At 44.4% G+C, this 17,226-nt stretch overlaps 1 protein-coding gene across 2 annotated transcripts in view; it reads right to left on the bottom strand.

Annotated features, from left to right (window-relative positions):
• Positions 1 to 6,959: 6,959 nt before the first annotated feature.
• FEZ1 (fasciculation and elongation protein zeta 1) overlaps positions 6,960 to 17,226 on the bottom strand; it is a 60,587-nt gene continuing 50,320 nt past the window's right edge. For both annotated transcript variants that reach the window (XM_033918565.1, XM_033918564.1), the window contains 3 exons: positions 16,107 to 16,182; positions 10,042 to 10,107; positions 6,960 to 7,329 (listed from right to left, as the gene is read on the bottom strand). In XM_033918565.1, the coding sequence (XP_033774456.1) occupies positions 7,313 to 7,329; positions 10,042 to 10,107; positions 16,107 to 16,182 (159 nt within the window). In that variant the 3' untranslated portion in view covers positions 6,960 to 7,312. The remainder of the gene's footprint in view (positions 7,330 to 10,041; positions 10,108 to 16,106; positions 16,183 to 17,226) is intronic.

The following is a 17,226-nucleotide window of genomic DNA, read 5'->3' as shown; positions in this document are numbered from 1 at the left end:
CGAGTCTCTTTCATTTGAAAGGAAACTCTGCAATGAGAGAGCATAGGATGAAGTTAAGAGGTGATAGGCTCCGGCGTAATCTGAGGAAATACTTTTTTATGGAAAGGGTGGTAGATTTGTGGAACAGTCTCCCGGAAGAGGCGGTGGAAACGGAGACTGTGTCTGAATTCAAGAGGGCCTGGGATAGGCATGTGGGATCTCTCAGAGAGAGAAAGAGATGATGGTTACTGCGGTTGGGCAGCTCTATGACCTCACAATGCAGGTGCACAGAGCCTTAGCCTATAGGAAGAGGAGATGCAAATGTTAAGAGAGTCTTAGCCAATAGGGAGAGGAGGAGATAATGGTTACTGCAGATGGGCAGACTAGATGGGCCATTTGGCCTTTATCTGCCGTCATGTTACTATGTTGGATAGGCTGGAGTGAGCGTGGACGGCAACTCCAGCATTTGGAACCTAGGACAATACCAGACTTTACAGTGTATGGCCCAGAAATATCAAAAAAGAGACAAAATCTAATCATGTATTTTTTAAACGAGTATAAAATATGGGCAGACTGGATGGACTGTTCAGGTCTTTATCTACCATCATTTACTATGTTATCATGAATATTATTGGCACCTGCATAACTTACGGTTTCTTTCCAACTCTTCCCAGAATGCCCCAGTGTATCCCAGTTCCAAAATGGCTGGTTAGTGCCCATGTCCAGTAGCACTGTCTGGTTGAGTGATGCCCAGCCTGTCTCCTCTCCTTAGAGCCTCAGACCCAAATTCTCATTAGTATTCCAGCTCACCTGACGGTCTCGGCCAACAGGAGCTCGAGGAGGGCAGCGGCGGGTCCCAGTGGAGATGACGGCCATAGATGATGTAATTTGGGGGGGAGGAGCCATAATGCAAAAAAACCACGAATAGTCGAAATCGCGAGTGCAGAAACCGTGAATACGGAGGGAGAAGTGTATATTACTTTTCACATTTTTGTCATACATAATTTTAAAAAAACACACCTTATTCCTCTTCTCTTGAATTTTCTCACACCGGTCACTTCAGATCAGTAATATCCAAATCACTTATCTTTCTTGTGAAGATTTCATCGGCGTTTTAGATCACTCCACACTGTCCTTCTTAAAGGACCCTCTGCCACAAGAGGACACCCGCTGAAAATAAAGGGCGGGAAGTTTCATGGCGACACCAGGAAATACTTCTTCACCGAAAGAGTGGTTGACAGCTGGAACAATCTCCCAGTGCAGGTGATCGAGGCCAGCAGCGTGCCGGATTTTAAGAACAGATGGGATGTTCATGTCGGATCTCTACGAGGGAAAGGTCATCAGAGAGCGATTAAATAGGGGGGGGGGGGTCAGCGGTGTGGGCAGACTCGATGGGCCTCGGCCTTTTTCTGCCGTCACTTTCTATGTTTCTATGTCTCATTCTGCTCAAGACGCCGCTCCATACTCTTATTTCGATACGGCTTGCGTTTTATGGCAAAACTGTTTCTGTGTCAGGGAACTGCATCATCGGCTTCCTTGAATTCACTCCTCATTTACTTAGGAGACTGTACCTTGGGATTTTCGGCCTGATCCATCCCTCATGACATGTATTCTGTGGTTGTAGCCAGCGATCTGAAATGCCGATGAAATCTTCATAAGAAAGATAAGTGATTTGGATATTACTGATCTGAGGTGACCGGTATGAGAAAATTCAAGAGAAGAGGAAAAACTTCTTTTATTATACAGTATATGAAAAATGTGAAAAGTAATATATAAATAACTTTACTAACTTTGAAGTAACTATTTACATTGGAAGAAGAGAGTAGACTGGGGGAGGTTTTTATCCCAATGATCGAAGTGTGCAACTGGCCTGGAAATTTTGAATGGCCGCTGCTCTGAGGCTTTTCCTACCCCAGGCCAGTCTAAAAAGTGTGTGGAGGGAGAGTGGAGGTTGTTGTTAAGTATCTGATGTCTTTTTAACCACTTCCTTATTTGGTTTCCATGGTGATTTGGGACCCTTTGATGGCAACATTAGCACATGGATTATAAATCACAAAATGTGATAAAGGCAGATTGGGTTAAAAAAAAAAAAAGCCCCAACCAATAATGAATACAAAATCAAAATAATGGATATCAAAAATGGAGGGGAAAGTCCTCAAATGTCCCCGTGCCCAAAGCTCATAGCTTGGTTCAAGGGCACCTCGTGGTTCAGAAAACCCCTCTGTATTTTGATTTTTTTTAATGTGCTCTAATGAGAAAATAAATTTTCAAAAAAGATATCAAAATTTACGTAGAGCTCCTTTTACCAAGCCCCGTTAGCAGCTATAGCGCGCGTGACTTTTAGTCACGTGCTAACCCCCGCGCTAGCCGAAAAACTACCATCTGCTCAAGAGGAGGCGGTCGCGGATAGCGTGGCCGGCAGTTTAGCGCATGCTATTATATGCGTTAAACCTTTAACGCGGCTTCGTAAAAGGAGCCCTTAGTGCACAAAGGCTCTTCAGCCTGCAAACACAAAATTCAGAATGCTGCATTGAACAAAACTCCCTAAGTTCAACGGGAGACATACAAGGACAAATAGTGGAATGCTAAAAGCAAACCATTCAGTCCAGCAATAGTCCAAATGCCCAATGCACAAACCAGCACTTATCTGTGATCCCAATGGTGGCCAGAACTGTTTCGCTCGTTGGAAACATGCTGGAAATTGAAAACCCCGCAGTTTCAGTGCAGGAGAAAACTTGTATGTAACGCCAAAGGATTATATCATCCTAGTTTGCTGGCAGATAGAGACGGAAAAACGCTCTCAATCCTATGCTCCACTTAGAGCAGGGGTCTCAAAGTCCCTCCTTGAGGGTCGCAATCCAGTCGGGTTTTCAGGATTTCCCCAATGAATATGCATGAGATCTATGTGCATGCACTGCTTTCAATGCACATTCATTGGGGAAATCCTGAAAACCCGACTGGATTGCGGTGTACTGTGTAATTCATAAGTGTCAGAATAGTTAGAGCCACAGGTGCCACGGCTAGAGTTACCATATTTGAAATGGTAAAATCCCAGATTCAAGGCCCTGCCCCATTCTGCCTCCAACCCCTCCCTGTTCCGCCTCCAACCTCGCCCCATTACGTCTCAAACCCCGCCCTGTTCCCCCCTCAGACCTGCCCCCACACAACCTCATCTCTTCTTTCCTACCGGGTCTGCATGGCCTCTGAGCATACGCGGATGCATGTGACTTCATCTGCACATGCTCAGAGGCCCTCCAGACGCGGTGGGGCTTTCCAAAACTCAGACAAACTGCCAGGTTTGGAAAGTGTGTCCGGGCACCCAGGTTTGGAAAGTGTTTGGGCTTTCCCGGACGTCTAGTAACCCTAGCCATGGCACCCCTAAAATATTTCTTCTCTCCACCTTCCCTTGCCAGGTAATTCCCTCCTTACCTCTCTCCTCCAGTGCGGCAGCGTTCCAACTGGCTTAATACCCAGAAGCATTGGGGCCAGTATGCATGGGGCCTAGAGCATCTGCATAAGTCGAAGGCCTACTGGCACCTGCCCCCTCCAAATTTCCTGATTGAGACAAGCCTTTAGCATGCACAGATTCTCAGGCTCCATGTAGGCCAGCCCTGTTGCTTTTGGTGTTATGGCGGTTGGAGCGTCTCTGCCCTGAGGTAGGGAAATAAGGTAATTAACCTGTTGTAGGGGAGGTGAAACGAGGGAGAGAAATGACGGACAACACCATGGAAGAGGAGAGGAGGTACAATACTGGATACCGTGGGGAAGGGGTGGAGAACTATGTGATGATAGGTAAAGGAAAGGGAGATGCTGGAGTTGAGAGCCAGAAAGGCATTCTGCTGCTCCTGGTGTAATATATATCTGTATATGTACAAGTTCAACAATCTATTGCAAAATCTCCCTCCTACTGTGTAAATGAAAAATGCTTATATTTCTTTTTGTTTATACAGTACTTAACAGTGTAATTTACATACAACTTTGAAAAGATGAGGATGCTATAATATTACAAACACCTAAAAAAATGAAGCTAGATAAAGACCATATGGCCTATCTAGTCTGCCTATCGAATCCATGCCATCTGCTATCCCTTCCTCTCCATTAGAGATCTTATGTACTTGGGCCAAACTTCTACTTTCTTGGATTCAAATTCAATTTTCGTTGCCACCACTTCCAAACATTCACCACCTTTTCTGTGAAAAAGTATTTTCTGAGGTTATTTCTAAGTCTATCCCCTTTCACTTTCATCCTTCCTATGCCCCCTCATTCCAGAGTTTCCTTTCAATTAAAAGAGACTCTATCTCTATCATATCTCCCCTTACCTGCCTTTCCTCCAAAGTATACAGATTGAGATCTTTAAGTCTGTCCCCATACGCCCTATGATGAAGACCACGCATCATTTTCGTAGCCTTCATCTGGACCGACTCCGTCCTTTGTATATCTTTTTGAAGGTGCGGCCTCCAGAATTGTACACAATATTCTAAATGAGATCTCACCAGAGTCTTATACAGGGGCATCAATACCTCCTTTTTCCAACTGTCCATACCTCTCCCTATACAACCTAGCATTCTTCTAGCTTTCGCCATCGCATTTTCTTAGATAAATAGGGTACATTTACAGAAGTGTGTACCATGTTAGCACACACTTTAATGTGTGCTGTTCACCACAAGCTCTATTAGAGTATATCAACACAATGATATTCTTTATTAAATGTAGCCCTTAGGCACCTAAAGATTTTTAAAACTACAAATAACACAAAATTTGTGCAAGTCCCGCCTTGAGTGAATTCCTTCTAAAAGGCAGTAAATAAATCCTAATAAATAAATCGAGTCATGTGCACAGACCATCCTTTTATCGTGCTCTCTACTCCCCTAGAGCTTGGACACAAATTGCAATTTAATCATATTTATTTCAAAATTAGTTTAAAATGTTGTGCTGTTGATATGGAATTCATAATATACAAGGGGCTGAGTCCAGAGCAGAGTAGGTTGAAGGTGCTTCATGGCTTCCCATTGACGACGGAGATAAAGAAGGAATATCCTCGGTTGCCAAAGCCTCTCTTCCAGTCATACGCTTAATAATTAATAGGGCCATCGCAGCAACGGAAAAGAAACAAGTTCTAATGCAGGTTAATGCTTCAGAGATACTAATACCAAATATACTTGAATATAAACTGAGGTTTGGGGGCCAAAAATATGGCCCAAAAACGGGGATCTTGGTTTATATTTGAGTCTCCCCCACCCCATCCCGTCAACTTGCATGCCGCTGTTCCCCTCCCCGATCAAAAACCTTTGCACTATATTGACTTTTCATTTTTAAGTCTTCCATTCTAACGGACCCGTTTCGCCTCAATTATAAGGCTTCATTGGGGCAATAAAGTCGGGTTGCTTACACACTACTAACGACGCTGCCATCGGACCTTGAAATCCTTTAAGACAAGGAGGCTCCACACAGCATTGGACTTTCAAACAGCGATATTCACGAACAAAGCAACATTTAAGGTAAGGAGTGTGTGGTGCGGTGGTTGGAGCTACAGCCTCAGCACCCTGGGGTTGTGGGTTCAAATCCCGCGCTGCTCCTTGTGACCTTGGGCAAGTCACTTAATCCCCCATAGCCCCAGGTACGTTAGATAGATTGTGAGCCCACCGGGACAGAGAGGTAAAAAGCTTGAGTACCTGATTGTAAAACCGCTTAGATAACCTTGATAGGCGGTATATAAAATCCTAATAAAACTTGAAACTGTGTGCTTTTTGCACTTTGTTTAATTTGATGAGCGCCTTAATGGCTTTTTTTCCCCTTAAAGTTGAAGGTTTTTAAGAGTTTCCAAAAAAGATAAATGATTTCAAAATAAATAAAAAGTAGAGTTAGAATTTAAGACTTAAAAATAAAAAGTGTGAAGGTTTTTGATCGATGAAAGATACCCTTAACCACATTCAGCTGTAGGAGGTTTTTATGATCCTTGGTGTGGTGTTCTGAGATCTTTTCCTTCACTTTAGTACTTATTAAGCCCAATCGACCTTTATGAGGATCTGAGAGTTTGGGGGGTTGGTTTTTCTTTCCTGTTTTATTTTGGGAGCTGTTCCTCTCCCCCGATGACCACTGGCGCGCTGCTCCCCTCACCTCTGATCATTGGCACACAGCTGTTCAGCCTCCCCCCACTCCTCTCTCCCCAAGAAGACCGGGGATGCTGTCCACCTACATCTACACCCCCCCACCGACATTGCACTTATCAGCGCAGAAAAAGCTGCCAGCGATCCTCCGTGTTTGGCCGGTGCAGGGCCTTGAGTATCTGCAAAGATTCTCTGAGAGGGCGGAAGCAAGCAGGCCTTGAGCATGCGCAGATGCTCATGGCCCCGCACCGACCAAACACGGAGGATCGCTGGCAGCTTTTTCAGCGCCGGTAAGTCACATTGGGGGAGGAGGTATGGAAGGGAAGGGGCAGCAGCGAGCCAATATATAACCCTTATTTCACAGATCTTTGCTCCACTCGGCCTGACTCAGCACTTTTCTGCACCCTCAGACCAGGGCTACTCGCTTTTAGGCCATTCCAACTAACAATAATGGGACCTTAGCTCAGTTGAAGCAGTACCGCCTAGTCCGAATCATCCTCCTTTCATAATGAAGAATGAGGAACACCTTTTCAAAAATTTACATGTTCCAAATTTATGCAGAAGATCTCTAAATTCCTCTTTTACTACAACCAAGCTTCAGGAAGCAAGAAAAGTTTTAGATCTATTTTCAGTTATATCCTGCATCTAAAGAAGCTGCGACTCTACCAATTCATGAGCTTCTACAAGAACATGGGTATATGGAAGGCACTGTCCTCCATACCACCTATGAGGGATAAATGCAAAATCTTTCCATGAATAGCTCCTCCAGAATAGCTCCATAAAGGATGAACTTGTTTTGCATAGTCATAAATGACCAATTGGCCCCTCCAGTTAAGTCATAGGGAGAGGGTAAAGACAGCATTAGCATAAGTCATGGAGGAAGGGAAGGACAACAGCTACATCGGTCATTGGAAGAGGGGAAGGAAAGACAGCAGTTAATAAATGTATTAAAACTTATGGCAAGGATGTGTGGAGTGGCTCACCATGATGACCCAAATTTCTAACCTTGGTTTATATTCGAGTCAACCTTTCTTCTCCCTTTTGTTTGTTTTTTTTAGGGGGGGGGGGAAGGTTACCACAGTTTATATTCGGGTCGGTTTATATTCAAGTATATACGGTATTCTTGCAGATGAAATGTAACATGCAGTCTTTGTAACAGAATACTATAACTTGGTCACTTGCTCCCTCTTCTGGCCATCTGTGAGTTGGCGGCTCTGAAAGCTTGCTTAGGTAGGGCATAGCACTAGAAAACAGAAAAGAACATAACTGAATATTTCTCCTACGTGTAATTTTAAATATAACATCATGAAATATGTAATAATATAATATGTAAAATTTAGTGGCACAGTCACAGGGAACTTGGGAGGATCCATATTTTGGACATGAAGTACTGTTTTAGACGGTTTATTTTGTATAGAGTTTTCATTGCCTATGCTTTTACAGGGTGAGATTGTGCTCTTGAACTACAAAATTGTGTAAGTGTAGTTCTCTGTAATAGGCTCGTTCAGAGCACATGTATGGCTTCCTGTGAATTATGGGATACTTCCTATTGGTTGTTGGTCTTCTATGCATGCTGTGCTAGCAGTCCCCTTGGGGGGGGTTTCCTCTCTCTTCCCTTAGAGCAGGGGTGTCAAAGTCCCTCCTCTCGGGCCGCAATCCAGTCGGGTTTTCAGGATTTCCCCAATGAATATGCATGAGATCTATTAGCAGTGCATGCAAATAGACCTCATGTATATTCATTGGGGAAATCCTGAAAACCCAACTGGATTGTGGCCCGAGAGGAGGGACTTTGACACCCTTCCTGCCTTAGAGCATGGCAGCCAGCAGCTCCCTGATCTAGCCAATGCATGCCTGCAGAAATCACCGGTTCCCATGAAGTTTTTACATCCTTTAGTACCACTATTCCTGTTGTAAACTCCAGCATTATCTTTTGCAAGTGCTGAACTTACTCTCCCAGTTCCCTGAACCTACTACTATAAACTTCCTACCTGTTCTCACCTTGTAATTCGCTGACTGTACAGCTCACTGTAAACCGCCTAGAAGTCGCAAGATTATGGCGGTATAGAAAAAATAAAGTTATTATTATTATTTCTATAGTGCTACCAGACGTGCACAGCCCTATAGGATAGGGGGTGAAGTACTCCTGTCCCAATCCCTATCTCTGAAGTCATAATGCCTCATTCCACCAGTGCCTAAGAGCCAACCAGTGATGTCACAATGGCTTCATTGTTCTATACTTGGCTCACTTCTGCTATTGCATTGGAGGAGAATGTGGTGCAGTGGTTAGAGCTACAGCCTCAGCACCCTAAGGTTGTGGGTTCAAACCTCAGGCTGCTCCTTGTGACCCTGGACAGGTCACTTAATCCTCCACTGCCCCAGGTACATTAGATAGATTGAGAGCCCACTGGGACAGATAGAGAAAATGCCTGAAGTACCTGTATGTAAACTGCTTTGAGTGTGGTTGCAAAACTACATAAAGGTGGTATACAAGTCCCAGCCCCTTTCCCTGATGTCATAATGCCTCATTCCACCAATGCCTAAGAGCCAACTCATTGGTGATGTCACAATGGCTTCATTGTTTCTATACTTGGGCTCACTTTCGCTATTGCATTGGAGGAGAATGTGGTGCAGTGGTTAGAGCTACAGCCTCAGCACCCTGAAGTTGTGGGTTCAAACCCCACGCTGCTCCTTGTGACCCTGGGCAAGTCACTTGAGGTGCCTGTGTGTAAACTGTTTTTGAGTGTGGTTGCAAAAAGCCTTACTGGGTCAGACCAATGGTCCATCTAGCCCAGTATCGCACCTTTATGGAGACCGATCCAAGTCACAAGTACCTGGCAAAACCCAAATAGTAACAACATTCCATGCTGCCGATCCAAGGCAAGCAGTGGCTTTCCAATCCCCTTCCCTAGCTTTAAATCTTAGCTCTCAAATTCTAGATCATTCTTTAAATTTTGCTAGACTCCTCCTCAATATTATCAGCACCTTCCAGGGTATTTATTTATTTAAGCATTTAGATATCACTTATAGTCTGAGTGGTTTACATTCAGGTACTCAAGTGTTTTTCCTTGTCTGTCCCGGTGGGCTCACACTCTACCTAATATACCTGGGGCTATGGGGGATTAAGTGACTTGCCCAGGGTCACAAGGAGCAGTGTAGGTTTGAGCCCACAACCTCAGGGTGCTGAGGCTGTGGCTCTAACCCTGCGCCACACACTCCCGACTGCGGATTTTGGTATCATTCCACAAAGAGGCTAACCTGGCCAACAGCCCTTTGACAATATTGTTTCCAAAATTTTTTTATAAAAACTGGATCCTAACCAATCCCTGTGTCTCACCAGCCGCCCTTTTTCTCAGAATGAACTCCATTGACCACTAATGTTTCTCATCTCCAACCACTGTCTAACTAGGTCAGTCAGTTTAACAGCCCATACCAAGGGCACAATATACTTACAGGTTACCTTTCATCGTTTTGGAAGCCAAGGTCACAATAAGACCTAAAGTTTTATAGCCAAAGATCTAATCAGTTCCACTTTTTTTTCCCAGACAGGTGAAAATATCTCCAACTTGAGGTAACCTGAGCTATTTTGTCACAGTAAATAAACGTACAGTGGAAATGTGGGTTTTATGTGACTATAAAGTAAGAATATAAGAAGGACCAGAGGTCCATCCTGCTCAACGGTCCGCTCCCGCGGCGGCCCATCAGGCCTAGTGCCTGAACAGTGGTCCCTGATTAATTTTGTAACCTACCTCTAATCCCATCCCTATAATCTACCTCTACTCTTATCTGTACCCCTCAATCCCTTTGTCTTCCAAGTACCTATCCAAAGCTTCTTTGAAGCCCTGTAGCGTGCTCCTGTTTATCACATCCTCCGGTAGCGCGTTCCATGTATCCACCACCCTCTGTGTGAAAAAGAACTTCCTGGCGTTTGTTCTAAACCTCTGCTTTATTCTCTTACCTTTCAGAATGTAATCCGTTAGCAAGGATGGCACCTTTTCATTGTCCTCTTTCATTGCAAACAAGACTAAAAAAGAAGATGTAAAAGAATTAAGTTTTGCTTTCTTTTTAATAGTTTAATTTCTCTGCTGAGACAAACTGCCTGGATATAGAGCCCAGGTCCTTTCTTGGGGGGTTATGGAGTAGAATAAAACACTTTTTCTTGTTTTGTTTGGTTTTTTTCTCACCCGCCCTTATCCAGGGCGAGTTACATATTTTATTTATTCAGTTTTCTATACCATTCTCCCAGGAGAGCTCAGCACGGTTTACATGAATTTATTCAGGTACTCAAGCATTTTTCCCTGTCTGTCCCGGAGGGCTCACAATCTAGCTGATGTACCTGGGGCAAAGGAGGGATTAAGTGACTTGCCCAGGGTCACAAGGAGCAGCGGGGGTTTGAACCCACAACCCCAGGGTGCTGAGGCTGTAGCTTTAACCACTGCGCCACACTCTCCTAACATACAAAATAAAACATTTACATTTATCGTACAAAACACTTCCAGGACACACTATAACAAATTACCTACTTGCATATCAATTCAAATGACATATAACATATACGTCGCATCAACGACGAATATCATTTAAGGCCATAACTGGCCAAACCCACACATACAGTACTCCCCTGAAATTCACGGAGGTTCTGTTCCAGGCGCACCTGCGAATTTTGAAAAACCGCGATGCAGAGACTGTTTACAAACTATCGTCGGCTTCTGTGCATATCCTATCGCCAAAGTAGGAAAGAAAAGAAGGTACCAAGCCTCAGGATTTCTAGTTTTATCCCGAGTCATATCCTATAGCAGCAATTAATTTTTTTCGAGGCAGTGTTTCTGCGTGTATCCCATAGCAACAATTCATTGTCACAAGTTAGTGTTGTAGTGCAGTGGGAAAGATTTACAACTTCATTCGGGACACGACGAGTTTTGTGGACGATACGACCAAAAACATTTTGGTGTGGAGTTTTTTCGGCTTGTAGGGTATGTTCTATTTATTTCATGAATGGACTACTGCAACCTTATATATTCCGAGTTACCATTTTACGCTGCAAACAATCTGTACAAACTACTGCATTAAGAAATCTTTCCCATCCCTCCAAATCATAGAAACATAGAAATATGATGTCAGATAAAGGTGGCCCATCTAGTCGCTCTCGGTAGACTACCATACCCAATACAAAATCCTTATTCTGACAAGGTTTTACATACAGACATCTCATCCTACATCAACTCATCAACTCACCTAGATTACCATGGTCTCTCAATGACCAGTAGCTACAAATACCAATAGACCCATCTGTTTTGAAAGTCATGTATTTTCTATATGAACTCTTTGTTCCCCTGTGTATTGTTATAAATTATTTTTAGAACTGTACATCGCTCTGAATATATGATAGGGCGATTAAAGAAAATTTTAAATAAACTTGAATTCCATCCATATTTACGGCTAGGTTAGACTCTATAAGATGCTGGGCTTTCTACTGGGTTGCTGGGTGATGAAAATGATAGGAGGCTTGTGCCAGAAGACGTATGAGGAGAGACTGGAAGCCCTGAATATGTATACCCTAGAGGAAAGGAGAGACAGGGGAGATATGATTCAGACGTTCAAATACTTGGAGGGTATTAACGTAGAACAAAATCTTTTCCAGAGAAAGGAAAATGGTAAAACCAGAGGACATAATTTGAGGTTGAGGGGTGGTAGATTCAGGGGCAATGTTAGGAAATTCTACTTTACGGAGAGGGTGGTGGATGCCTGGAATGCGCTCCCGAGAGAGGTGGTGGAGAGTAAAACTGTGACTGAGTTCAAAGAATCGTGGGATGAACACAGAAGATTTAGAATCAGAAAATAATATTAAAGATTGAACTAGGCCAGTTACTGCGTCTATGTATGGCCGTTTGGAGGAGGATGGGCAGGGGAGGGCTTCAATGGCTGGGAGGGTGTAGATGGGCTGGAGTAAGTCTTAACAGAGATTTCGGCAGTTGGAACCCAAGCACAGTACCGGGTAAAGCTTTGGATTCTCGCCCAGAAATAGCTAAGAAGAAAAAAAAAAAAAATTTAAATTGAATCAGGTTGGGCAGACTGGATGGACCATTCGGGTCTTTTTCTGCCGTCATCTACTATGTTACTATGTTACTACTGCAGTGCCCCATCTTTGTAGAATGTGTTGCATACTTCATTACATCTTGAAAGTCAGACTTAGAAACCTACTTATCCCAACTTGCCTTCAATGATAGCCTTTGAAGCACCAGTGATGTTGGAGAGACAACTAACTCTATGTCTGCTAAGTTTATTGGTTGGTCTTAGTTCTCTTTTGTGTATTTCCTTCTATCCCATAAAATAATGGAGTTCTTTTCCTTTATATTGTCACGAACCTAGCCCTAGAGCTGGGCTCGTGCCAAGCTTTGCTAATGCAAAAGCTAGTCCTTTATTTCAAAGGGCTAATCAGGGAGAGAAGATTAAGCCCAATGTAAGAAAAATGCTGGATTTTCCCTTTAAACCTGAAGCAAACAAATAGCAGGGGGTGGAGGGTTTAGAGAGGAACAGCTTAGAACAGCCTCTGAGTCATGCCTCTTCCTCTACTGTTCCCCAGCTGAAGGTGATAAGCAGGAAACCAGGCAAGCCTAGGCAGGCAGTGCAACTAACTCCTCCTCCTGTGAGAACAGGGCGTGGGCGTCTCTGCAATTTAGAGGCTGCTCTCAGAAGGAGAAAGTTAGTCTTCCCTGAGCCAGCTTCAGGAGAGGGCTCACCTGAGGAAGGGCTGCATTCCCTTGATGTTGAAATGCAGGAAGCAGATACTGACCTGGGGCTAAGTCAGCAAGCAGTGCCAGAGCCCATGGAATGTTCACAACCCGAGGATCTGCCTGAGAATTGTGGCATGGATTTAAGCTAAGTAGCTGGGTTAGGTGTTGGGCAAGGTAACAGGACTCTGACTGTTTGTTCCTTAAAACAAGGTGCTAAGTGAATTAGCTGAGGTTTGTGCTGCTGTGCTGTCTTGAAGCAAAAAGAAAAAAAACGTTTTTGTTTTCAACTTTAAAGTAGCAGCAAGCAGGAAGTTTATATATTTTTTCGGCTGAAGAATGTAACAGAGGGAAGTTAAGCAAGTGGGGAGAATTCATCAAACAACCAGGTTGGGTTAGTGGGGCCATTCTTGGCATTCTGTTTTCAGAAAGTGTAAAGGTGAATTCACTTGCTCCCCTCCCCCATTAGCTTTGCTGAGCTGATTGGGGTTCAAGCCAGATTACTCTGAAGGCTTGATCTCAGCACCATTGGGAGTGCTGTATGGATTGTTGTTGGCCTGGCGAAACATAAAGGCAGCAACATTTTGAACTTTCATTGTTGGTTTGGGACAATATTAACCTTTTGAATTTTGTTGTGATTTTGACCTACCTGGATGAAGGTGTGAGCTGCAATATGCTTTTTTGTATCAGCTTCATTTTTGTTTTGGTTGGACTAAGTTTATAGTGGAGAGTCTAAACTGTGAGCAAGTAGACTCTCATGCCAGGGTTCAATAAACTGTTTTGCATAGAACCATGAACTGATTCTTTTGATTTTTTCGTTCCATGAATGAAGAAGGATCCAGCAGGGCTTCCTACCTTTGGAAGCACGTCAGGGTGAATTATAGGCAACAGAGCCCCACATTGAGGACCGGGAGGTAGGGGCTTTGTTACAATATTCTATTTGCTTGTACACTGCCTTGCTGTGGTGTCATGAAAAGGAAGAACATTAACCACAAGCCATGAATTACTAAAGGGTATGTCACCTACTGGGAAATTGGTTCATAATCAGATGCGCGCAAGACATATGCGCGCGGACAGATGGGCAAAGCCAAGTGAGCGCCAAGATAAATGAGCGCAAGATAAGTGAGCGCAAGACAATTGAGTGCAAATTTGGGCTCAATTGTCTTGCGCCCAGTTGGCTGCGTGCAATTGTCCACGCGCGTTTGTCTTGCGCGCATTTGACTTGCCACCGGGAAATTGCATTCCAACTTGGGAAAAAGGAGATGGGTGGTTAAGTAAGTAATTCCAGTGTCTTTATTTTAAGCTACTCTGCTTATTTAGCAAAGGTAGTTTCAAGAATAGTTTAGTATTTAAAGTCTCTGTTAGAGCTCTGTTAGAGCTGTTTTAGAGTATAGCTTAGTGTACCATCACATCAGTATAGAGCACAGCTGGTAGCTAAAGGAAACCTCTGTAAGTCCTTCCCATCTGCCCGGGCCCCATATTTAATTTATAGACTAAGCCAGTTATGAGGACAGAAGTTTTAATTAGGGCATCTTCATCTGCCAAGTAATTAGCTGATGAAGCAAATAGCTTTCAGCAACGCAGTGTTTTTGGTCTTTGAGGAAAACCTAAAAAATAAACATATAAATCCATAAGTAAATAGCAGCAAAGCATTGCATAAAACGAGTAATCATAAGGGATTTTAATTTCCATATTCCTACTCCGTTAGCAACTTAATTAACAACTCACTGATAATTAGATGCAGGCAGCAGTCTAGCCATGAGATGGGGGCTAACCAGTCTTTTGCAGTGAGTGTTACATACAGTATTTGATTATTTCCCAGTTAGTGAGAGGTCATATATGTGTATTTGGTGCAAAGTGGCCTAGCATTCAGAGAACATGGCCGATCCCTGAAGGCTGGAGTAGCAGATTTGGAGAGTCTGTGACAGACAGAAGAGACCTACACGGACAAAGTAGAGAAGTCCCACCTCTAGCCTGGCAATTTTTGTGCTGCGGTAGAGGACAGCGTCCCTTTGCAGAGAAAGGAAGTGATAAAAACATAAGAACAGCCATACCGAATCAGATCAATGGTCCATTTAGACCAAAATCCTGCTTCGAGCAGTGGCCAATCCAGGTCACAAGTACCTGGAAGATATCCAAATAGTAGCAACATTCCATGCTACCGATTAGAGAATGACCATGGGGGACAAATTTTCCCCATCCCTGCAGGAACTCATTTTCCCATCCCTTCTCGGTGGGTTCTTTTCCTGTCCCTGCCCCATTCCTACAAACTCTGTCCACAACTGCACAAGCCTCGAACACTTTAAAATCATAAGTGTTTGAGGATTGTGCTGTCAAGGCAGGGCTTACAGGAATGGGGCAAGAACAGGGATAACGACACAACTTGCGGGGACGGGACGGGGAAAAATTTGTCCCCATGTCATTCTCTACTACCGATCCCAGGGCAAGCAGTGTCTTCCCCCATATTATCTATCTCAATAGCAGATTATGAACTTTTCTTCCAGGAACTTGTCCAAACCTTTTTTAAAACCAGATATGCTAACTTTTGCTACCCCTTCCTCTGGCAATGAGTTCCAAAGCTTATCTATTTCTGGAGTAAAAAACTATTTCTTCATATTTGTTTTAAAAGTACAGTATTTTCATGTAACTTCATTGAATATCCCCTGGTCTTTGTACTTTTTGAAAGAGTGAACAATAGATTCCTATTACCGCCGGTGGGGATGTGCTGCAAAAGGAGAGGTGAGGAGACGGAGCAGAGGTGCCGGCGAGGAGGAGAGGTGCAGGCGCCGGCAGACTACGGGACGTGCCTCTCGCCATGACTCGCGAGAACTGACAGCAGCCATTCAGGGAGTGGCGCGGGGACCAGGCAGGAGCGTGAAAAGCTCACACCTGCCTTGTGCGCGGTTCTGCCGCAAGAGATGAGGAGGCAGCCATCCAGCGAGGGTCAAAAAAAGGTATCGGAGAGGGCCCTTGTCTGCCTGCCTGCCACAAGTTTTGCCCTGTGCCCTGTGCCCATAAAACACACCTAGTGTAGAGGAGGAAATACCAAGAGAAAAAAAATTCTGAACCAAATAGTGTACCCTGTTCCACCGCCCTGCCCTGTACCCTGTCCCAGCCTACCACTAGCCCACCAAAGGGGGGACAGGGTACACTATTTGGTTCAGAATTTTTTTTTTCTTGGTATTTCCTCCTCTACACTAGGTGTGTTTTATGGTCAGGTGCGTCTTATAGAGCAAAAAATACGGTGCTTCACATTACAAATAGTAGTGTAAGAGTCTGAATAAGGACTTACTACTTGTCAGCATCTGGAGGTCTTCCACAGAGGGCGGAATGCCTTTCTTCTGGTAAGGAATCACGGTGTTCAGGTACTAGAAAGGAATTATACGGTGAAATCAGGATTTGTCTGGCATGTGCTAGCTTGCCTTTTATCTCTGCTAGTACATAACTTGCTTTATCTGCTACAGTTGTAAGAAAAATGCTCATAGTCTATTCTATTCCAAATTCGCTTTAGCCTGTTATAAAGCAGAAGCATTACATTCCACAAGCTCTTAAAACTTGGAGAATAGGTCATGGTCTTCCATTTTGACAAAGATGGCTCAGACAATGGGCCGATGAAAAGTTCTCAGCCCAACCAACAAAGCCGGGGAAGTCTCTATCGAGGGCTATACACTTAGAGGCAAATTCTATAAACAGCATCCCAATGGTAGGCAGCGGTAGGTGTCCTACCACTGTCTAACCAGCCAATCACGATGCATGTTTTCTAAAATAAACCAAGCAGAGACAGGCTGCCTACACTGTAGGTGTCTCTCGTGGGTGCAGAGAGATCCTAGGGATGCTTAAACTTGCCCAGGACGTGGGTATGGTTTTACCTGGAAGTGGCTTTGGGGGAGTTTAAGCGGCCCTAGGCATCTCCCTAGGGCAGTGATAGGAGCCTGAAATGTACATTTTAAATAGATGCGGCTGCTAAGCTGATCGTGGCAAGGAAGTCTCCCTGCTGTGATCAGCTGAGCAGCCGTGGAAGGGAACCTCCGAAACCCCTTTCCCCCTGCAAGTCAACTGGCAGGTGGGATGCCCTCTCCCTCCCGCCAACACCCCCGAACCACCCAACACTGTCTGTGGTTGGAGGAATGCCCACTTCCTCCTGCCCCTGACCTCTGTCAATCCCCCGAACCCCTGACACCACCCATCTCCCATACACACACATCCAACTGGCAGAAGGGATGCCCACTCTCTCCTGCTGCCGGCCCCTTCGATCCCCTGAACCCCCGACACTCCCCAACATCCACCCGACATTCTCCGACATTCCCCAACATTCACCCAACTCCCCAACACCTATCCGACACTCCCCAATACCTAACTAGCATTCTCCAACACTCCCCAACACTCCTGCCGCCTCCCGACACTCCTTCACA

This window comes from Geotrypetes seraphini, chromosome 13 (genome assembly GCF_902459505.1).
Source record: "Geotrypetes seraphini chromosome 13, aGeoSer1.1, whole genome shotgun sequence".
Taxonomy (NCBI): domain Eukaryota; kingdom Metazoa; phylum Chordata; class Amphibia; order Gymnophiona; family Dermophiidae; genus Geotrypetes; species Geotrypetes seraphini.
Note: the sequence above shows the minus strand (reverse complement) of the source record. Positions and strands in the feature narration are given on the sequence as shown.